We start from the raw sequence: 22,851 nt of genomic DNA on the forward strand, positions 1-22,851 counted from the left end.
TCCTTCCTCGGGATGTCAAAAAGCAAAAGGGAGAATCAAATACCTTCAGAATGCTGTAGACAACAAACACAAGTTTGTCATAAGACACTTATTGTTCTATTGACTATGGCAATAAGAAGAAAATTTTAACTTTTATCTGATAGAAAAAAAGAGAAAAAAAGAAAAAGCCAGTAGCCTCTTATGATGCCTTGGTGGGGCAAATGCTCTCTGGGGGTACATTCATCTAGTTGGTTATTCTGACATTGTGAACTGAACCATATAAAGCACACTTCTACAAATGAAGAACCCTTTCACCTAGAATTGATGCCAACATTAATAACTTAAGTATTTCAGTGTCTCATAGCCAAAGTTCCATATTTTAGCTACCTTAACAAGAAAACCCAAGAAAATCAATTTGCATCTAAAAGCTCCTTCATGGAGTTGGCTTGGTTTTGTGGCAAGCATCCCAGCTTGCTGAGAGAAGCAGAAGTCTGCTTCACAGAGGATTGTTTGGTCCCAGTTGAATAACCTGCTGGCATCCACTGTTAGCAGAGCGGTAAGCAGATTATGGGTGAGCAGATATTAATATTCTGATTAAACATTTTAAAACCTCATACCACTATTTTAAAAAATAATTGCACTACTCTGGGAGAACTCTTATGCTCACCATTCTGAAGCCACTTTTAGCCTTAATTTTTATGTATTCATGATCTTAAAATCTCTACCTATGGTTTATTTCCCAGAATCAAAACTTTTTCTCCCCATTGCCTTAACTGAACTGCAGTGTCTAAAATTCATGTGAATAAATGACTTTCCCGGACAATCTTAGCGGTTTTAAGTCTTTACATTACACTCTCTTTCTTCCCAGATCTCCTTTTGAAAAAGACAAGGCTGCAGTCATCTTTGGCCTCGGCTTCTAAAAAAACCCAGCACAGCCTTGGCAGCCCTCCTGGAAAGACTTCTTGTTTCCTGAGGATCCATTGATTTAACAAATTTAACAAACTTAAATAACAGAAGCTATAAAAGAGACATTTGCAGCAAGCATTCTGAAGTTATGAAGCAACAAAAGTTTACTAGACCACAAAAATTTCTATAACACCTTTCATCGTGTAGATTATACAATTCAGCATGATAACAGGGAAAATTATTAATTATTATTAATTGAGGTCTGCAGTGCACATAGAGGTCTTTAAAAATCAACAGTCAAACTACTGGGTTACCACAACTTATTTCTGGTCCAGACTGAAAAGTCTGTTTATTTCTTGAGTGTTTACTAAATGGGGCCACTGTGTCGGAGAGAAAATATGGGATGAACATTTTATGCTGACCACACTGAGGGTTGGAATCGGCTGCAATCCTTACTTCTAATTTGATCAGTTAGGCTGATAAGGACCTAACCCTCAAGGAGACAAACACGGCATCTACTCCAGAATGATGACAGGCTGATGGAGAGATGTGGCTGCATTCCTGTAACGGCAGAGCATCTAGCAAATTACTTCTACACTAAGGAAAAGGGGGAGGAGCCCAGAGAAGTTTAAAATCTCCCATCTCACCCTTGGCATCCCTTCCCTCTGCCCAGGCTTCATACCTTCTTCTTCTCTAGAACTCTCTTCCATCCCTGTGGTCACTGGCCAACTCAGGAGATACTGTTGGAGAGACAGGAGGCAACAAGGTCCAGAGACAGGACTTGTAGTCAGCTCAGGGGCCCTTCCAACCACACTTCCCCAATTCCTGGAACATCTTCCAGCAGCTAATGCTTGGGGAAAGCAGTCCTAAATCCTACACTGCGCTGCCTAGGAACCCTGCTACCAGGAGGGGCTACTTTCCCTTAGTGGGGCGGGAATGATGCTGTGACTAACCAGACCCAAAGCTCCCGGCGAGGGCTCTGAGAAGACTCAGACCTCTCATTGCATCTGTGGCCCTACAAAAAGAAGGTTCCATGGAGCATGCACACGCGTAAGGCCACAGCCTGAAGGCTGGTGGAGGTGCCAAGGAAGGGGCTGTCGTTCAGACCTAAGCAAGGATTAAGGACTCCTTGACTAATAATCACCTCTTCTCTTCCTCTGATTCATAGGCAATGGATTCCAAAAGGGCGGCCCCTCATTTGCAACACCAAAGTGAGCAGAGCCTGATACACAGCAGGACAGAGGCTGTGGGCAGCTATCTGCTTGCACCAACAGCTGTCCACCTGTCTTTCCCCCAATCCTCCCCCTCTACCCGCCAAACGTCTAGTCTGTCAGAGCTGTGGAGACTAGACACTGGCAAGGGACATGTCCCATGTGGAAAAGGCGAAGTAGGGAGAGGGGCAGCCCTCGTGGAGGGCCACTTGGGCTGGGCCCTCCTCATTCATTCACTGGGCAGGGGTGGACGGCGGCGGGGCAGGCAAGCCCAGGCGAAGCGGCCGCCCGAAGGAAGACTGGCCAGGTAACCCCTACCCCTGCTCTCGCCCCACGTGCAGCCGGCCGAGCTGTCAGCATGCGCGGGGCGCGGGGCGCGCGGGGCGGCGGGCTCTGGGGCCGGGCCCAGGGCGGGTGGTGCACCAGCCGGCTCGGCCCACACCCGGCTCTGGAAACCCGTGCCTGGAGCCCTCCGCAGCGCCTGGCGGTGGGCTGGGGCGGGCGACGCCGGCGCCTCCTCCCGCCCCCGCGGGCCCCGGCGTGTCGCGGGCACCGACCTGCCAGCCGTCTCTCCCGGACGTTCTTCCACAGCAGATCCCAGGCTCTGGTCGTGGAGTCCCGCAGCTGCTCGCTGATGGACCGCCGGAGCTGCGTTTGGAAAGGTTTCCGTTTGCTGGTCATTTTAGATCCGTCCTCATAACGACCAGCGGGCTCGCCACCGCCACTCCCGCGTGGCCCGCAACTCAGACTCCAGGCGACTCGAGACGCCAGACCCGGGACTCCCGCTGGGGTCCCGGCACCCGCCGCGGGCGCGACATGGGTACGCCGCCGTCCGCCGCTGGTGGCTCCTCCGCGCACACGGCCCGGGATACCTAGCCACCCCGCGCGCCCCGCAAGGTTAACCTCTGCGCTCCGTCAACTCCTCTACTCCTTTCCCACTTTCCCTCCTCTCCCTCCCTCCGCTCCCCTCCCTCCTCCGCCCTCCCCCTCTCTCCCGGACTGCCTAGCGCCCCACTCCTTCCCCAGCGAGCTCTCCCTCCCTCGCCTAAACCTGGCAGCGTGGTCCCCATGGCCCCGCTGAGGGAGTTCTCACCCCCTTTTCAATTTCACTCAGACCCTGGGCTGCACCATATTCCTCCTATTTCTTGATGGTTTCCATCTTTCAGTCTCAGAAACCGCCACCATCACAACAATCATAAACTATGTCACAGCTAGAGCCATAATAACTCATCTTAGTTTTCTTGAGTTCAAATCACTTGAAATCAGCTACTCAGTTTGGAGGGTTTTTTGGAGTTCAAAACTGGTGCTTTTGTATTGCGTGTTACTGTTTCCTGGTTTCATCAATGAAATGATTTTCTGGCTGCAGTCTATAATCAAATTTAAGTGGTTTAAAGAGTCAAAATAGATTCATTACACAGCCATTGTGTAGAAGGAAAATAAATTGTAAATAATTAAGATGAAACCGTGAGGAGCCTACATAAAGTAGATTTACATACTCTGGTAAAGCATTAAAATCTGTATGCAGTTGAAAAGTTAGGTATTATGAAGAAGAGAAATATGGAAACAGAAGAATTTTACGGTATTTTAGCCAATAACATAAAGTAGGCTTGTTATTAGAAATTAACTCTGATTCCTGCAGGGAAGAGGGGGGAAATGTGCTGGCTCTTTAAGAAATACCTGAGGAGATGGTGTCCAAGTCACTTTCCAGGCTCCAAGGCCTCCCTCATAAGATGCAGATGTAGAGCTCAGGCCTGACATGTCCTGCTATTCTCGAGGTTTTGCTTCCAAAATGCTTGGAGGACCTCAGAGAAAGTAATTATGACAACCTTGGATGTAATTCACTGATAATGATTAATGGCTTACATCTCAAGTTCGTGAGAGGAGCTGAAATAGTTCAAAAGAGAGTTTTCTGAATTATCTAAACAGTAAAATTGCTTGAATCTCATTTCTTTTTAAATGTCTTTGTACCAGACCGCCAAGTGAGAACCAAAGTTTAGTCAGCTGGTGGTTTTTTTACTTTCTCTCTCTCTTTGGTTTTTAATTTCAGGTGCTACATGTGAAGTTTGAAAATTAAAGTGTCCAGTCCTCCCTCTATTATATAAATTGCTACAGACTTAAGGAGTAGAAATTAACAGCTGCCTTCTACAACTCCACATTTTTAGTAAATATTCCCTCCACCAGTTTATATTGTTGGTAGAGAATGGGGGGAGAAATGATGATAAAAAGTGTTTATTATCTTATTTTGTTATTTTAAATATTCAAAAATGTTCACTAGTGAAAGAAACTTCAGAATGAGCTAAAGGGTAATGATTGAGCTTTTTTTGTGCCATCCTAGTAAACCTTTGAAATTGTCAGTTATGAAGCAATAAGTCACGGATCAGAAATGGACTTGAAACTATGGCAGCCAGTTACAGACTAATCCAGATTGCTTTCTGGACCCATGCCAAGTACCCTTTTGATTACATCCTCTGTTTTGTATGCTTGTAGTGGTAAGGGAATGCTCTGCAAGGAGCAAGATTTGTGTCATCTGCGAGTGACTACTGTACAGTATAACAACAAAATGTTTCACAATTGCATTCTGGGGAAAGCTGTGCATGTAATTTTAAAACAGATCTCTAATTGAATCAAACAGAGGCAATAGTTGTAACATTACATACACTGGAATAGAACAGTACCAGGAACATTCAAGTGATTTCCCTGATCACTTAGGTGTAAAGATCCTGGGCTCCTACTATTTTCTGTTTTAATACATATTTTATCTTCAGATGTTATGGGTTAGGAGTTTTCTTTAAATGACTAATTTGAAGATAAATTCTGGCATTGCAAATATGTTTAGTTCTGGCTGTTGAAGGGCCTATGAATTCAGGGCTGTCCAAGTGAAGCCAGATGAAAGACTGAAGTGATCTGCAGAGAACAGGTGCTGCCTGAGCAGCTTGTGCCACACAGCTCCGCCCAGCTCCCTTCCCGCCCCGGGGGGCTGCTGGCTTTGCTGGAGGAAATCTCACAGCTGTGCAGAGGCAGCCTCACAAATGGCAAGGGTTTCAAACTCAACGGAAACCTCGGGGCTACTTGGAGTCCTTTATACAGGTCCTTAGAGAGCGTCCACTCCCGTTGTCCACAAGTCCTGTTTCAAAGCTGAAACTTAGGTAGGATTCCCACCTTCACCTCGAGCAGAGCAGATGACAATACTGCCTACTTGAGAGAAAAGAAATCAGGCAACTCCCCACACCTCCTGTCTTCTTACTTACTCCCTCCCCTCCCATCCCAGTGGAAGAAGTGTCTCCCTTCCCAAGACCTCATCCTTGACCTGTGCTCTGCTTACCATCCCTCCTTGTCCCTACAGGGGCTTTGCTACGTCAGTTTTTTCCTGTATCTCCCATATCCTCAACTGCTCTCTCTTTCTGTAGGCTCAATCCTCAAGTCTCAGCCTTCTCCAAACTAGAAAAAACGCAGAACCACCACCACCATAACCTAGGCCACAGCCTGTACCCTGTATCTCTTGGAAAGAAGGCTTCCTTCATCAACACTGCCATCTGGGCTCCCTCACTACCCACGGAAACCTGTCTTGCCAGGGTCACCAATAACTGTTTGACTGCTAAATCTAGAACGTTTCTAATTGTTGTTGTCCTTTGTGGGGTTATGTGGACCATGGGACACTGCTGATATTCCCTTCCTTGTGACACTGCCTTGTCTTGTGGCTGTCAGGCTACACGCTCCCCTGGGTCTCCTCCTCCCCCCACCATGCCCCACACGGTGTCTGTCCTCAGAGCTCCTCTGCTACCCCCTCAGATGTTGGCATGCCCTGGCTTTCCATTCTCAGACCCCCCTTTTTCCTCATGCTTCGGCATCCCTGGACCATCATGTTCCTTCCGATGGAATGGTTCAACCCTCAGCTCTCAAGGTCCAAATTGGTACAGACAGAAAGTACTTGTGTTTAAGAGTGTGGCTGGAGGCAGAGTCGAATTTGACTCCGGCCATGTTTCTGCCCCTCAACACTACCTACCTTCAGGATTATATGGCGGATTAAATGAGATAATCCCCTTGGCACAAACAGAGGATTCCATCAATGCTACTACCATCAATAATACTGTTATCATTATCATAGCACTGTTCTAGCCCAACTCTTTCCTGAACTCTCCCAGGGGCCTGTCCTGACACCCAATCTAAATAACCCCATTACTCCCTCTCATGACATCCAGTTTAATTTTCTTTACGGCACTTGTCACTTCTGGACATTTTCTTGTTTGCCTGTGGTCCGTCTCTTTGGTCAACCTTGAGCAGCATTACAAGAGCAGAGGCCTCGTCTGTCTGATTCACTGGCGCGTCCTCGGCAGCTGGAACAGGCCCCGACAGTCCTGCTCAATACCAGCTTGTAGAATAAATGAGTGATTTTGCTCCAGTGCCGTATATCTTTTACCTTATTCGTGGATATTTCTAAAGTTTTCCCTCTAAACCTGCTCTTCCATCTCTATTTCCTGTGTTCGCCAAGTGATCGTACCAGCCATCTGGTGTCCAAGAGAGATCTAGAAGACATTCTAAACTCCAAAATTCTTAATATTGCTTCGGTCTTTCTCTCTCTATCCTTGTAGTAACTGATTCGGTTCAGGTTTTCTTTCCTTCCCTGAATTTCAGCATAATGAGATGCACAGTAGAAAGCTATTGCTCTCCCTTAACTCCATGTCTTTATATATTCCCTCTACTTGAATGCCCTTCCTCTGACTTTTTGCCTTCACTCATCCTTCAAGACTCAACGCAAATGTCACCTCTGCCTGGAAGCCTTCCACAAATTCCAGTGGCTGGATTGTTCCTCCTCTCCAATGTTCCTGAGTGCCTTGGGCCATCTCCAAAGGAGCACTTATCATAGAGCATTGTGGGTACCCGTCTGTTTCCCTCTCAGCCTCCCCACCAGGCCTGAGTTCCTCTAGCTGAGGCTGGTACTTTTATTTCTGAATCCTTCGGGCCTTTTTCAGTGAACAGCACACAAAAGATCAGTTACTGACCGAATGATTATTCCACTACGTTTTTGGATGGCTGGTTATTACTAGAGTTTGCTCCTTAGTTTAAATGTAAATTTTAATTATGCTTTTGGCATCATTAATTATCACTCTCTCTTCTTATATAAAGTTTATTAACTTTAAATATAGAAGTAATACATATTGATGATTACAGTTTTTTAAACACAGAAAATTATAAATAGAAACATTAAAATCACCTGTAATATTACCAGGAAGAAAGAGCTGATAACATTTGAAAATTTTCCTTTTCAGTTTTTTTCTTTGCATATTTAAAAACATTGGATTAACTTTTATCCCAAATTTTGAAGTTTTTTTTCACTTAGCATTAGATTGGGAGCATTTTCCAAATTCATTGTTACCTTTTAAAACATAGTTTTTAATGAATATATAAAATTCTGTTGGATAGATAGACACATCATAATTTATTTTGAAAGTTTCATAATTTTGAACATTTCATTCCAAATTCCTGAAGTTACAAAGAATACTGTAATGAACAACTTGGGCAAACGGAAAGAAACAGATTTTTCTTTTTCTCCTTCTCTTAACACTGTGTAATTAAGACCCATCATCATTGTGCCCACAACCACAAGCAACAAGCAGGACTTGTCACCCACCTACACATGAATGCCGATGACTCTGCAATTCTATTGACTTCTTACCCCTTCTCCTCCCTGTCCCATGTCCACTCACTCTGTGCCATCACCCCTTACACATAAGAATGGAGACGTGCACTCTACCATCCACCTGCTGAGTATTTTGTTGTCAGAAGCCTTTGCCTAAGAAAAGAATCCAGTTTTAACTGTACTAGCCAGCAACCCTTGCCCAGGAGCCTATGGTTAGGGTCTATTGTGTCGTGTTGTTTTTCAGCTTTACTGTAGGAAATTGCCTTCCTTGCCAAGACCAAGTTCCCTTCACTGTATGATGGAAGGTGAAGAGCTCACTAGGACTCTTTCCTGGCATGTTCCTTCCTCCAGAGAGACGGGCTGTAGTAGCAACCACACCTCAGTACTCCCTTCAGGCTACAAGGTCTTGCTGGAGATTCTGAAGTGAAATCTATTATCATTTATTTCTTCATTAAAAGGTTGCCGAAAGTTCTGGGGAAGCTAGCTTTCATGCTGGGTCCTTAGCTCACAGTCGCACTCTGTGCCTGTCCCCTTGGGCATGTCTCAGTGCCCCAATGCCATGCTCTAAATCTGCCACTCTTCTAATGCTGACCGTTTGGATTGCTTTTTGGGTTTTATTCTATTAATTAAAATATTGTCGGGCTCCATGCTTCATTGCAAGCAAAATTTAGTGTATCTTTGGCTACATTTAGTATTTTCCTGATGTAGACTGGTAAATGCCTGGAATCTTCAGGCTTAGTGTCATACAATATCTCACTGACTTTATAAATATGGTAATTCCTTTCTATATTTTTAATGTTAGCTTTTGAGGACTCTTATTACCACATGGGAGACTCTGGGTCAGTGTGTCACAAATCTCTGATCGCACGCATAGGCTACTGGATTGAAGGGGTTTCTATCGATTAGAATCATCTTGACATCCACATGTGGAGATCCTGTGGCATCCTTCAGCCTGTCTGATTCATAAAGGTTGAGTAAATTTAACCCATCACGCAACGTTGCTTGGTTACATTGATGTGGGCAGACTGACCAGTTAAGATTCATCTGTTTTGTTATGACTGCCTGTATGTAGGGAGTAGTTTAAGGCCTCGTGTGTTGGGGGGATGTTCAAACATACACTGTGAAGCACTCTTCTGGTGCTACTGAGCTCTGTAAGGTCAGTGAACACATTGTCTGAAGAGCAATGAAAGGCAGCTCCCCAGCTCCCTTAGATGGTAGGATGAAGTGGTTGAAGCAGGTGAAGGTGGCAGACAACTGGGGTCACACCCTGGCTCCACACCTATAGGCTGTGTGATCTTGACAAGTTACCCTTCTTTTCTGTTGCTCAGCCTCAGCATCTATACAATGGGGATAATAATCGTGCTTCCATCATAGGGTTTTTGGCAAGGATCAAATGCAATAGTACATGTAATATACTTAGAATGGTGCCTGGCATATAAAGAGCATTCACTAAATGTTAGCTATCATTATTAATATTATTTGGCCTAAACCAATTCCGCAATTCCCAAGAGATTCCAGTCCAAGTAAATTCTGGATAGCATCATGCTAAGTAACAAGAAGACACCAAAGAGCAGTCGAAAATAGCAATGAATTTGGTAGGTATAAGAATAGAATTCAAGTCTCAGCTCTGAGCATGATAAGCAGCAGATCTGAGGGAATTTTACACATTCAAAGAGCTATCCAAATGAAAGGTGCTGTAGATAAGATGAAAGATCGGGGAGAATCTGCATTTGGAACTGGTACATTTCCTACTTGTGTTTAAAAACGGATTTATTCAACAAGGGTCTCTATCCTCGAGGGACACAGGTTTCTTCTGGTGGCCCTAACTGTGTTCCAACTGCTGACATGATTTAAGGCCAGTTAAGTGTGTTTCTTGGTGTGGACAGTTGGGAGAGGCTGAGACCCCGGTCCCTTTCCATGAGGTACCCCCACCCCAATTATATTTATTTCACAGATAAGTACTGAGCAAACCTTTGGCGTCTGTAAACACAGCATGCCTTCCACATTCTAGAGGAAAACCTTTCGGAGATCTCTCAGCAGGAACTCCCAACTTGTTACTTAATCTGAGTAGATATGGCATTTTCTTTAGGAATTTTTGCATTAATAAGCCTTTGCTCCAGTTTAGCACAATCCAGGATAAAGCATTTTGTATGCATTATTTAATATAACAAACACGTGAAGCAGGCATTAGCTCTTAAAAAAAAAAAAACAGACAAAGAAACAGGCTCAGAAAAGTTACACAACTTGATCAAGATGGTCAGCTAATAAGGAAGACTCGAATGCTCATCTCCATCTGTAACTCCACTTCACTTGACTCCCCCAGAGCTCCCTTGCCATTTCCGGAGGCTGCAGTGTGATCCATGTAGGCAGCAGAGAGGCCTTGTCCCTGTGGGCTGACAGTCTAGAACTTTGCAGGTTATCAGACAATACATTATGATCATTTTAAAAGTCAGCTCTGTCAGTAGTGAGATTAGACCTATTTCATTTTTTAAAGTCACCTAGAGTTAACTTATATTCAAATCTATCATTAAGCTGCTGGAAAAAGTCTGATTATCTAAAATAATTTATGAGGACAAAGACTGAATCCCGTCAACACTTCAGTGACATTTCCTTGTTATCAGTAACAAAACTCTAAGAGTGTAAACAATATTATAAAGTGTATTTCAATTTATGACATTTTAAAAAGTGCAAACCTCAAGGTGTATCTCTTTAACAGAAATAGTTCAAAAGTAGTTGATTTTTCAAAATTTTAAGTGTTTTCCCGTTAGGGCCTTATGATAACATGGTGAAACAGAATTAGTCTGTTGAAGAGTTTCTGAGGCAGTGGAAATCACTTTTATCATTTGACATGTATTTTTCTTCTGTCTCCTCCTTCAGTTGAACATTTTTCTTTCTATATGAGAAAATACTGCAATTTCTATATCACTTCACTTGTGCCCCATTGGCCATTCATTACTAATAATGTATTTCTGCTATAATTTATTTTTTAATCAAATATTTTGCAGGTATCATTTAAAATAAAAACTCCTGATGTTAATTAGGAAAAATTACAAATCCAAATGCACCTGTGGAGTCCCGGGAGATCTTTTTGGGTTTAAATGATTTTATTGCTGTCTCTTTTTCTATTTGTATGAGTGGGGCCTCTGTTTTATTTATTTTTGCATTCCTTGTGCCTGGAACTGTGCTTGGCACATGGTGATCTCCAAAAGAAAGGTTGTTGAATTTGATTTTCTTAGCTTTTAGGTCCCAGCATAACTGTCACCTCTCACAAGATCTTTCTGACCACCATCTAAGCAGCCCCTCTTACTCTCCATTCCATCATCAAACTTCACCAAATCTGACCATGACACATGCCCACATGACTGCCCGACTTGCCCCTTCACTAGATGGTAAATTCCAGGAGAGCAGAGAATTGTCTTTCTTTCTGGATTCTGATTCCCAGTACCCAAGTGGCGTCTGGTACAAAGTAGGCACTCAATGAACGCATGTGATGAATGAATAAATAATACATCATTCATCAAGGAAGCTCATGCCATCACTGGAAATTCCAAATGCCACATGATGCTGTCCTGTATCTTCTGGAGATCTTAGTTCCTTCAGCTCAGAACTGCAGGGACCTTTGTCTCCAACTGCAGTTCACCCACCCACTCCATAGACACACCCTGGGCTAAGTCATTGCCTACACTGCTGTGCTTCCGAAACCTGGAATCCCCGCTTCTAGAATGATCTCATATCCTTCCAGCGTTCTTCATCTTGTCTCGTGATCTTTGCTTTGCTTCTCCTTGACTTAACGAGTCCCTTTCCTTGGCTTCACACCCTTCTAAGCCTTGGATTAAGCTCCATGAGCCAGCGCTCAACCACTTTCTCATTACACACACCCACAGTTATCTTACTTTCCAATTATTCCACACCTGTCTGCCAAAACCTCTATATCCATCCTTAGATCCAGGCCACCACAGACTGTCAGTGAAATCCCAGAACTGCACAGACTGGTAACACGGTGCTGATGGAGTGAGAGCTGCCAGTAAATTTTCACTGTGTCTCTAGCTGGGTCTTGCTCCTGTTCTCCACAGTGGCTATCTCAAAACTTCACCACTCTCCTCAAGGCCCATGCACTTTACAAAAAAAAAAAACCTTTTTATTGTGGTAAAATATACATAATATAATATTTATCATTTTAACTATTCATAAGTATACAATTCATTGGCATTAAATAATTCACAATGTTGTATAAATATCATCACTGTCTATATCTATCACTTTTCTTCATTCCCAGTAAAAACATTGTACCCATAAACAATAACTCTCCTTTCCCTCCTGCCAAAGCCCCTGGCAGCCTCTATTTTACTTTCTGTCTCTGTGAATTTGCCTATCTAGCCACCTCAGATAAGCCATGCACACTTTCTTGCCTTTACTCTTACATAAATACTTGCACGATGCTTCACAGACAAAGAGAAACTGGAAGCTCCTTGAACGCACACACTCTCTTTGGCCTCAGTGCCTTTGCATGTCTTCCTTCTGCCTTGGACACACTGGTTCTTCCTCTATATGGATACACCTAAGCTCCATAGAGTAATAGTTTCATGCCCCTATTCAATTGTGATCCCCTGGAGGGTAGAAAGTGAGCTTTTAATTTCTGTGTCCCCAGTACAGAATACAGTGCCCAATACATGGTACATGCTCAACATATATTTACCAAATAAATAAGAATTGAAAATTGGGGCTATAGCATGGGATAGCGAAGCTGGGTATGCCTACATGTTAAAAACTCAAATGTTGAAATATTTACCACCAATTCATTAAAGATAGATACTGGTAAATATGCATACAATCACATAGATACTAAGTCAAAATTGATAAAATAATCAAGAATGACAAGAAATTTAGTAGTAGTAATAAACTCTGGGTGAATTATTAACTATTTTAGAATATTTAATCAAACTGATTAATTTAAAACATCATTTAGTTTTTTTATCCCCTAGATCTGCATTTTACACTTGAAAAAACTAATCTTGTCATAAATTAACTGCTTCCCTCCAAAAACCAGGGTTGGAGTCTAAGGTTTTCTGTGTTAAAATATAAATGCAGAGTCATCAGTATCTTAAACACACAATAGAAATGGGCTATCTTTAATATGTGAGAGTGTATTGTGAATTTGACATATAAGCTAAAACGACACTGAATGGCAATACAATATTGTAAAACAAACATTTAATAATGCCCCATCTGGGGGAAAAATACCACTTTCTTGTGGGTCAAATGTGTGTGGTTTTAAAGAGAATAAAATAATGGTCAAGAAAAAGAAAGAGGAGAAAAAACTATAGGATGTGGATAAGAGCAGAACAGATGTTAAAAGAAACCGGAAGGAACAGAGAGGGACTCCAACAGTGCCATGTCCACACCCGATCGGAACTGGAGAACCCCGGGCCACTGAAGTGGAACGTGCAAACTTAACCACTGAGCCACCGGGCCAGGCCCCTGGCTTTATTTTATTTTACTTTTGCTACCTCCATGTTTTTAAATAACATCTTCATTAAGATATTATTGGCATACCATAAAATTCACCTCTTGATTGTTTTATTTTAATCAAGTGTTTTCTTAGTACTATTTGTTGGAGACTTCTGCCATAGGGCTATATGGCTTTTCTCCCTATGTCCAGTATCATCGATACAGAATAGCTTAAACTTGCTCAGGAAGCAAATGTGCACATAATTTATATGCATATATCACTTCACTACAATTGTTAAAAATGCTTGCAAATAATATTTCCTAAGATAGATAGCTGTAGAGAGACAGGTAGAGGACTCTGCCATAATCATTGGAGGGATGTAGTAAATATTTCTGAGGCCGATAGCAAGAATGTTTGTGCTCAGATTGACGGGATTCCCCTGTAATTAATCTGGACACCGTGAATTCTTACAGTAGGGTTATCTCTAAAACTTGTATTTCATTCTTCCAAAACAAGATTTCTTAGAAATAATTATTTTAACATTTGTGTTCCTAACCTCGGCTCTTTTATTATTTCTGGTAAGGCCATAAAAACCTGACCAGGCACCTGCTTTTGATTTTAGATTTCTATTTTCTCCTTTAAACTTCCTAAGCACCTGCCTAACCAACTCACCAAGCTTCGCTTCTTTCACCACCGGCCGTTCCTGTCACATGAGGCTGTTAGGTTTCTTCTTTAGTTCACTTAGCTTTTTAAACACCTGCAGTTAAATAACAAGGATAGTATTGTCTGGCTGATTTATTTAGCAATGAGTTGATTTGCCTGTCAAGATAACTTCACTGTACGTATTATTGCAACTCTGGATTAATGCCTTATAAAACAGCACATTTGCAGCTCTATGCCTTTCATAAGCATTAAACACTGATTTCATCTGATAGCCGCATATTATATCAACATTTAGTGAAAGAAGCTTCTTGCTGGGGGTTCAAAGATGAACTATTATGAAAATGAACCTTTCGGATGCAAGCTAAAGTTTATTTTTTTATGAAGGATTTTTAGAGGTTATGACGGGAGTTATCCATGTCCTGTAAAAGAATACTGTATGAGTATCTAGTAGTCCAAGTTTGCTTTAAAAAGACATTAAAATAAGTATATGGCTAAATTATTCATGACAACATTAGCAGATGAACACTCACCACCCTTGTGTCACTATGTAGATAAGTTATCAGAAACAGGCGAAATGCAGAATTGTCATCAGGTCAGAGCTGTGCTGTATCACAGTCCAAATGACTTAATTTTTTACCCTTTTTCTTTTACAAAATGTATGTTACACATAAAAAAGAATGTTTCCAGCTGTATCGAGATCTTCTTTTAATTTATTTCTAATAAAGCGTATATATGAGTAACAACTTGAAGCTGAGTTTTGAAACCTGAAGACAGTTGTCTGCCTTAAACAATGAATCAATGCCATACGCAAGCTGGCTTCAATTAAATTCAGTCTAAGATAGCTGTGTTCTGGTTAACTGCAACAGAGGAAAAGAGATTACAACTATCATTTCCCAAAGGTCAGTAGCTCCTAAGAAAAAGGGAAGGACAAAAATTAACTAGTAAAAACAACAACAAAAAAAACCTTGCTTCAATATTAAAAAAGATTTTTTAGGATTTGATTTCCATTTGCTTAAATCCTGAGTGTTGTGTTGTTAAATGTATTTCAACCTGTTCTATTTGTGCTTTCATCTTGGTGGGGAACATATCCCAAGTTAAAATGGCGGCTAGCCACGTATCTAATATGCCTTAACCTTATTGTATAACGGAAGCCAATTAGAGGTGATTTGGGGGAAAACTCAGTTGTAACCACAGTAGTTTTCCCCTGTCTATTTCAAATATTTTACTGAAATGAGCTAATTATTTCAAATTGGACTACATTTAACAAGGTTTGCTGTTTTATGTGAATTTAAGAATTTAGCAATCTCTCACCCAGTGAGTAATCCCTAACTAACACATATCAATTCAGATCAGTCACTTTCAGATACATGACCATTTGGAAAAGTGCCCAAAGGGCCCAGTAGCTTGAAGAACTCTCCTCCCCTTTCTGATAACAGGGTTTATGATTTCCTTCCCCTTCCTCCTTCTCTCACTGCTGTTTGGTGCTGCTTATGTCCCCAATCTCCCCTACTTCAAACACTTCTTATCTTAGGGGAATAAATCCTGTGAGTAATCCCTGTCCCCACTGCCTCAAGACACCCCTCCACCAACTCTTCTCAATATGTGCTGAGCCAAGTAATGTCTAACCAGCCTCCTCCCCCATGCTGGCCTAGCTCTCATAATATCCAAAAGTTCTTTCAGTGAAATGGCATTTCTACAAAATGTAGATAAATCTTATGCCAGCCCTCTTGGTCTCAAACATCATAATTAGCATTCATTCACTCACACCGGGCTAGATAAATAGTGGAATGGTGTTGTGTGCAACTCTGTCTTCCCTGTGGGCTTCTGAAAATAAAGAGAAATGATGAAGATTTAGGAGGGAATAATTTTATCCCTATTTCCTCCTGATTAGCAGACATTTGGTCCTGTCTAAAACATCCATGAGCATAATTGGTCCATGCCAAATGGTTTTGGACCAAATATCAAGGACCTTTCGGCATAGACCAAATATCTCATAGAGATCTTGGACAGGACCAAATACAACCAAATATCAAGGGCCTTTTGCCATGGACCAAATGTCTTATGGACATTTTGGCCAGGACCAAATGTCCTGCAAAGTTCCTGCTTACTATTATTAGCAGGAAAACAACAACAACGACAAAAATCTTTGAAAATCTCAAGTTTAGCAAATATTTATGGGACCTTTACTATGTCCTGGGCTCTGTGCTTGGTGCTGGAGAGAGCAATATAAGTACAAAAGACCCTGTGCCATGAAGGGTCTTAAGAGTGTGGACCAGGAAAGCTTTGAGAATGAGAATGAGTTTATGTCCTGAACAGAAATAAGGAGGGACTGTGGACATGAAGGCAGGCCTACCAACCCCAAGGCCAGGAGAGATGTTAGAGGAGCCAGCCCAACATTTAGTGTGTCTTCCAGGGGCTTAGATAGGCAAGACTTTGCAGCCTCCAACTAGAGGGCTTTCTGGAAGGCCCTCCCAATATTGCCTAGAGAATTAGAGATTAGAGATTCTATCACAGTTCGCCCCTTCCCATCATCACACTCACTCACATCCCCTCTTGGAGTCTCTGACCAAGACCACGCGAGCCACCAGGCGCTGGGAGACAGGTGCCCTGGAGGCTTGGGAAGTGAGTAAGCCTGTCAGATTGAGCAAATAAAAATGCAGGATGCCCAGTTAAGTTTTAATTTCAGATAAACAACAAATAATATTTTTACTAGAAGTATGTCACATTCAGTGTTTGTATTTGTATTGTTGTGTATTTTATCTGGCAACCCTAGAAGTGGGATAAAGTCTTTCTTTCTGTTTGGCCTCATCAGGCATCCCAGACATCAATTCAGACTTTCTCCCACTTACGATTCTCAGCAGCTCGAAGCATTGACGATACATTTAGCAGGTGCTCTGTTGTTTTTTCTTGTGTCAACACAGATGAAACTCTAGCTACTTCTTGATCTTCACGACCAAATTAAATTTGGCCTTTCGCAGTGAAAATGCCTATTTCTCTTACTGAGATTTTCTTCCTTCAAATACCTTGAAAAATCACTGTCTTTATTCCATTTAAGTACACTTGATGTTAGTTACCAAAAAAATACAATGCTCACTCCAAAAAAGCTGGCCTGTAGGTCAAGAAATGTTTCTAATGGAGATTTATTTATCTGTCCTGAGCAAAGTTAATGGTCTGGAAACAGCTCTAGTACTCCAAGGCAAACTGAAATCAATTTGAGATCTTTTTACTGGAAACGTATTTGTCTTCTAATCAACTAGCCTTTGTTTTAGGCTTGTAAACAAAGAAGTATCTGAAAGCTCACTTTCTCTTTGTTTAAAGAACGTGTGTCTAATGTTCGTAAACATAGACATATATTACGCACATTTCAGGTAAAGTTTATTTTGAAGTCAGTTGGAAGAAAAATCTCCCTTGTTTTGGGAGCCACTTATCATTAACAAATAGAGAATCCTTGGGTTTTGTACATGGTTGTCTCTCGGTAAATATTTAAGTAATTCAAGAAGTATCAATAGATTCATAATCTTTAATAACTCCAGATACTTCTAATTTTATAATCAAAAGATAAATTATCATGGTAGCTCATATTACTAAAAATGGATATAACCCACAGGATAAAGTATGTAAGCATATTGTTCAAGGCCTTGATCCAAGATCACAGCCTTTATCTTTTCCAGTATAGCTTGACAATTGCTAGAACAAGTTATAGCTTCTCTGTGCCTCTACTTTCTCATCTGTAAAATGGGGATAACAATGTTCTCTACCTCGTAGAACTGTTGTGAAGATTAAATAAGGTCATATTTCTAAAGCATTTAGAACAGGGACTGGCACATATAACTGTCAACACTATGAGCCCTTTCATATTAATTAATTACAAATAGCTATACTTACAACATTTGACTCTCCTAGAAGAGGAAATTAATTTTGATAGTTATGGGCAACTTTTGCTGAATTTCCACCTTTCTGATTCTTAGCCGGGTTTGAGGAATAGGGAACAATGGTTAGCAAAGCACAATTAATTTCAGAAGAACAGCCAGAGATTAATATACAGCAAAAATCTGCTAATACTGCTTTAACTGAATATCAATTTCACCATAACTTTCTCATTCTTAGCTGGATTTGGGGAGTAGGGAACAATGGTTTTCACACTATAATTCATTTCAGAAGGGTAACAAGAAATTAATATATAGTGAAAACCTGCTAGTACCATTATTTTAATGTCCTAGGATTTATTTTGGTGTTTACTTATAATTTAATAGGTTTCCTGGGTTTTTTTGCAGCATTCGTATGCGGAACAAAATTAAACTTTTTGAATGTTGCTGTTCTGTAATTTGACATGTTTTCTTTAAGAATAATGATAATAATTTTTAAAAAATCATGATTTTCATCTAAACTCTGTCTCAAAGTTCAGGATTAATTCATGTCATCTTCAAATAAACTGGTATAAAATGTGCTAACAGATCTCTTACTCTGGCTCTTCCTCAATAGGAGAAAAGATTTCATTATCTCTAAGTTCTTTCCTTCTTCAATGTCAGTACTTCTGCCATCTGAGCAAAGACAAATTTTGTAAAGCTAAGTCTTGTGTATTTTCACCCTCCCCAGCATCTGAAAGCACACTGTAGAAAAGGTCAGCTCTTTTCTTTGTCTTTCCATATCTGCTTTGCTCAACCATCTGTTAAGCACTACCTCCTTGAGTCTGTGTGTATCAGTATCAGTCATTATGCATTTCAAACTGATGTCATTAAGGACTGCACACTATTTTTACCTTGTCAAATATATTTCACTATTTTTGATATTCTTTCATTCTGAAAGTTAGGATAAGGAATATTCAGTATTTAATAAAAGAACAACCTGTTGATCTCATTATTACACATGCTTTGCTGTAATTAAAAAGGCAAAAATTGATTAATATAGTGCTTATCAAAAGGATTAACTGAAGGAAGACGATATGTGATAGTGAGGACATGGCCCCAGGATGCTTCCCGGTCCCCGGGTCTCATCCTGGTGCTGCCATTAGGGAGCTGTATCATGTTAGGCCAGGCCCTTACACTCACTGGCTCTCATTTGTTTTCTCATTTGTACAGTGAGAGAAGCAGAACAGATACCCTCTGAGGATTTCAGGTACATGTTTGATATCCAAGACATGAACTCCTTCTTTTCAATTTAACCCTTTTATATAATACTCTATTGCTTTTATTCCAGAACTGAAATTGGGAAAATGTAGTCACAAAATTTATTTCTGTTCAAATTCCAACTAAGGCTCAGACAAAGAGAGTTACAACAATAGATCTCGTTTCAGAAATACCTGCCACGTCTTAGACTTAAGAATCAGCCAACCAGGATCGGGAAGGCCCTCAGATTTCCTGTTCTAACTCTCTATTTCTGTTAATCTCTTTTAATGTAAACAATCAGATAAATCACTTCAAAATACAGGTTAATGAACCAGTCAACAAGAGCTGTGGAAAAAATGTTAAAGCATTAAATGTAAGTAGTCTGGGGAAATATGGCACCTTTATATATCTGAAAAAGCACAAAAACTTTGTTCCAAATGGATTGTTCATCAGAAAGTTAGGGGTTGAATAATAGAGCAAATAGTTATAATGAAAGGCTAAGTATGATCCTGGTTAACTACCCACACATATCCTTTAAAGAAACCTACATATGTGCATGAATGGACCATTATTAGCTGTCATTTCTGTTAATCCCATAGAGATGCTGTCATTGAACTGTAGTTACTCAGTAGTAATGTTTTGCACCAGAAATACTGGGCACTTGACTCAGGCTTTTGAAGTTGTTTCATAATTCAGAACAAAAATGACCCCAGGAAGGCAATCTCTTATGCCTTCTAAATGATTTTTTCTTGTCTGACCTTTTATTGTAAAAAATCAACTAACCCTTTGTTGGGATGCTGAGCTCAAAGGAGTTTTATGTAATTTTTAAAATGTGAACCGACCAGAACAATCAGAATTTCTATTAAGCTTTTCTGCAGGGGGCACACGTCACAGCTGTACACAACCAATGTGACTCTACGGTTTAAAGACATTTGTGGTATAAAGTTCTTGAACTAAAAATAAATCACAGAGCAAAAACGCCAGAATGTGAGAAAGTAAAAGTGAATCAGAGTTGTTATTAGAGCTATTATTAGTGGCTTTCTTGGCTTATAAATTAGCCAGGCAACACAGCTCAGAAATAATAAAGAACCAACTACTTCTTTCTTTTGACCACGCTACAAATATTCACTAGCTTTTCTCACTCACTGCTGTCATATCAACGATGCATCTGATTAGAGTAAGACCAACAGGAGTCGTGCCTCAGGGTACATTCTGAATTTTTATAAACATTCTTACTTCCCTGAAAATTCATTCTTTCAGAGTTACTTTCTATTTCCCATCTATCTTTGATCATGAAACAGCCCCTAGCCAAACACTGGAATGTAAACTTTTATCTGATTGTTCCACAAATAATTTCTCATCTCTTCTTGTCATATAATAGCAATTAACTTTCAAAGCCTCGCTGTGGAAGTGTCAAAATTCTAAACCTCAGGACAACGAGGGGGAGTTTTCAGTACATTTTGGAAGCTCTCTTTATATCGTTTACTAGAGCTCAAACCTGAAAATATTCACGATTATATCTGAAGTTCCTCAATCTTATAGGATTTGTCCCAAATAATTTTAAAGCAAAGTTAATTTATATTTAGTTAGATTCTATCATAAATTTAAGTACAGTGATAGTCATTAATTAAACATAATCTAAGAACTCAATTAAATTAAAAATATAAATATTGATCAGACACCATTTAAAAGCATTGTAGTAAAGATATAAAAACAGTTCCTGTATCAAAGGACACCATCAACAGAGTGAAAAGACAGCTTACAGAATGGGAAAAAAGTTGCAAATCATATACCTGATAAGGGGTTAATATCCAGAATACATAAAGAACCCCAAACAAAAAAACAAACAACCTGATTAAAAAATGGACAAAAAAGTTGAATAGACATTCCTCCAAAGAAGACATACAAATGGCCAATAAGCACATGAAAATGCTCAATGCCACCACAATGAGATTCCGTCTCATTAGGATGGCTATTATCAAAAAACAAACACAAAAACAAAACAGAAAATGAGTAGTGTTGACATGGGTGTGGAGAAATCACAATTCTTGTGGACTGCTGGTGGGAATATAAAATGGTGCAGCTGCTACGGAAAACAGTATGGTGAGTCCTCAAAAAATTAAGAATAGAATTGCCATATGATCCAGCAATTTCACTTCTGGGTGTACACTCCAAAGAATTGAAAGCAGGGACTTGAACAGATATTTGTACACTAATATCCATGGCAGCATTATTCACAATAGGCTAAAAGTTAGAAACAACTCAAGTGTCCATCAACAGATAAATGGATAAACACAATGTGGTATATTCATACAATGGAATATTACCCAACCTTAAAAAAGGAAGAAAATTCTGGCACACGCTACAACACAGATAGACTTTGAAGACATTATGCTAAGTGAAATAAGCCAAACACAAAAGGACAAATACTGTATGATTCCACTTATATGAGGTTACCTTGAGAAATCAAATTCAGAGACAGAAAGTAGAATGGTGGTTGCCAGGGCTGGGGGGAGAGGGAAATGAGAAGTTGATGTTTAATGGGTATGAGTTTCAGTTCGGGACAAGAAAAAATTTCTGGAGGTGCCAGCCCTGTGGTGTCATGGTTGAGTTCCCATGATCCATTTGGGCAGCCCAGGGTTCACAGTTTCCGATGCTGGGTGTGGACTTAGCACCGCTTGTCAAGCCACACTGTGGCAGCATCCCACACAAAATAGAGGAAGATGGACACAGATGTTAGCTCAGCGACAATCTTCCTCAAGCGAAAAAAGAAAGATTGGCAATGGATGTTGGCTCAGGGCCACTCTCTCCCCTTTCCCCCCAAAAACGTTCTGGAAACAGGTGGTGGTTGCACAACAATGTGAATGTACTTAAATGACAGAGAATCATACCCTTAAAAATGATTAAAATTATAAATTTTATGTTATAAATATTTTACCACAATAATAAAAAAAAAAGAAAACATTCCTGCCCATATTGGGCTTTCAATATAGTGGGGAAATGAGTGTGTATATAAAATTAGTACCTGAATAACTATAATACAAGGTAAGTGAAATAGTAATGAGATAGTAGAAATTAAATACTATGATGTTCAGAGAATGCAATCATAGTAGTTGTTTCAGGAAAGGTTTTAGGGAGTAAATAGTGCTTGGGGTTTGCCTTTGGAAGATTAATACAATTTTAATGAGTAGAGAAGGTGGGCGCGGGTATCCTACATAAACATAGCATGGGAGCAAAAATCTTGGGGTGTGACTTTAGAACTGTGATTTCTCTCTGTTAGGTTAAAGTGTGGAGCAGTGCTTCTCAAACTTTAATATGTGTACAGATCACTTGGTAATCTTGCTAAAATGTAGATTCTGATTCTACAGATCTAATGGTAGGGTCTAAAATTCTTCATTTCTAATAAGCCCCCAGGTGATGCTGGCGCTGCTTTGAGTGGCTCAGGTCTCGAGTGTATATGCCCACAAATGTAGATTAGTCTCAGGGTGAGGACTTTGAAATCTAGAAGTCTGTCCTTACTTCAGAATTAACAGAGAACCACTGGATCTTCTGGGTAGGAAAATCATATTTTTGGAGCTGCTCCTTAGGAAGATTAATCTGGCAGCCATGTATAGTGGGAATAGAATGGGCAAAACAGACACTGGGGAGCCTGGTTAAGGGTCAACGAGACTAGTCAAGTGGCTTTTAATAGTAACCAGGCTGGATGTGGTGAAGCCTGAAACAGGCAAATGAGAGAGAGGGTGCAAAGGGGAGAGTAAGCCAGGGGATAGCACAAAGGCAGAAGGCTACACCTTGGCAGCTGACATGCAGGGGGACATAGGAGGAGGAAAGGTAAAAAAAATGCCAATGAGGGGCCTGCCCTTGGGCATAGTGGTTAAGTTTTTGTGCTCCACTTTGGCA

General features: G+C 40.7%; 1 protein-coding gene and 1 long non-coding RNA gene across 17 annotated transcripts in view; one reads left to right on the forward strand and one right to left on the reverse strand.

The window, feature by feature from the left end:
- STARD13 (StAR related lipid transfer domain containing 13) overlaps positions 1–22,851 on the reverse strand; it is a 487,282-nt gene that overhangs the window by 209,995 nt on the left and 254,436 nt on the right. Inside the window, exons 1-3 of one of the 16 annotated variants that reach the window (XM_023621501.2) lie at positions 3,774–3,882; positions 2,654–2,744; positions 1,568–1,625 (exon numbers count right to left, since the gene is read on the reverse strand). The exons of 9 other annotated variants lie outside the window; for them this stretch is intronic. In XM_023621501.2, the coding sequence (XP_023477269.2) occupies positions 1,568–1,595 (28 nt within the window). In that variant the 5' untranslated portion in view covers positions 1,596–1,625; positions 2,654–2,744; positions 3,774–3,882. Of the gene's footprint in view, positions 1–1,567; positions 1,727–2,653; positions 3,030–3,773; positions 3,883–22,851 lie in introns of those variants that run through there. 6 more of the 16 variants (XM_023621495.2, XM_070239502.1, XM_070239507.1 and 3 more) reach the window with 6 other exon arrangements.
- LOC138918346 (uncharacterized) lies at positions 1,542–4,862 on the forward strand. The gene is made up of 4 exons (XR_011427679.1): positions 1,542–1,651; positions 2,054–2,096; positions 2,688–2,916; positions 4,144–4,862. It is a non-coding gene; the product is annotated as an uncharacterized lncRNA (long non-coding RNA).

Source organism: Equus caballus, chromosome 17, assembly GCF_041296265.1.
Source record: "Equus caballus isolate H_3958 breed thoroughbred chromosome 17, TB-T2T, whole genome shotgun sequence".
Lineage (NCBI taxonomy): Eukaryota > Metazoa > Chordata > Mammalia > Perissodactyla > Equidae > Equus > Equus caballus.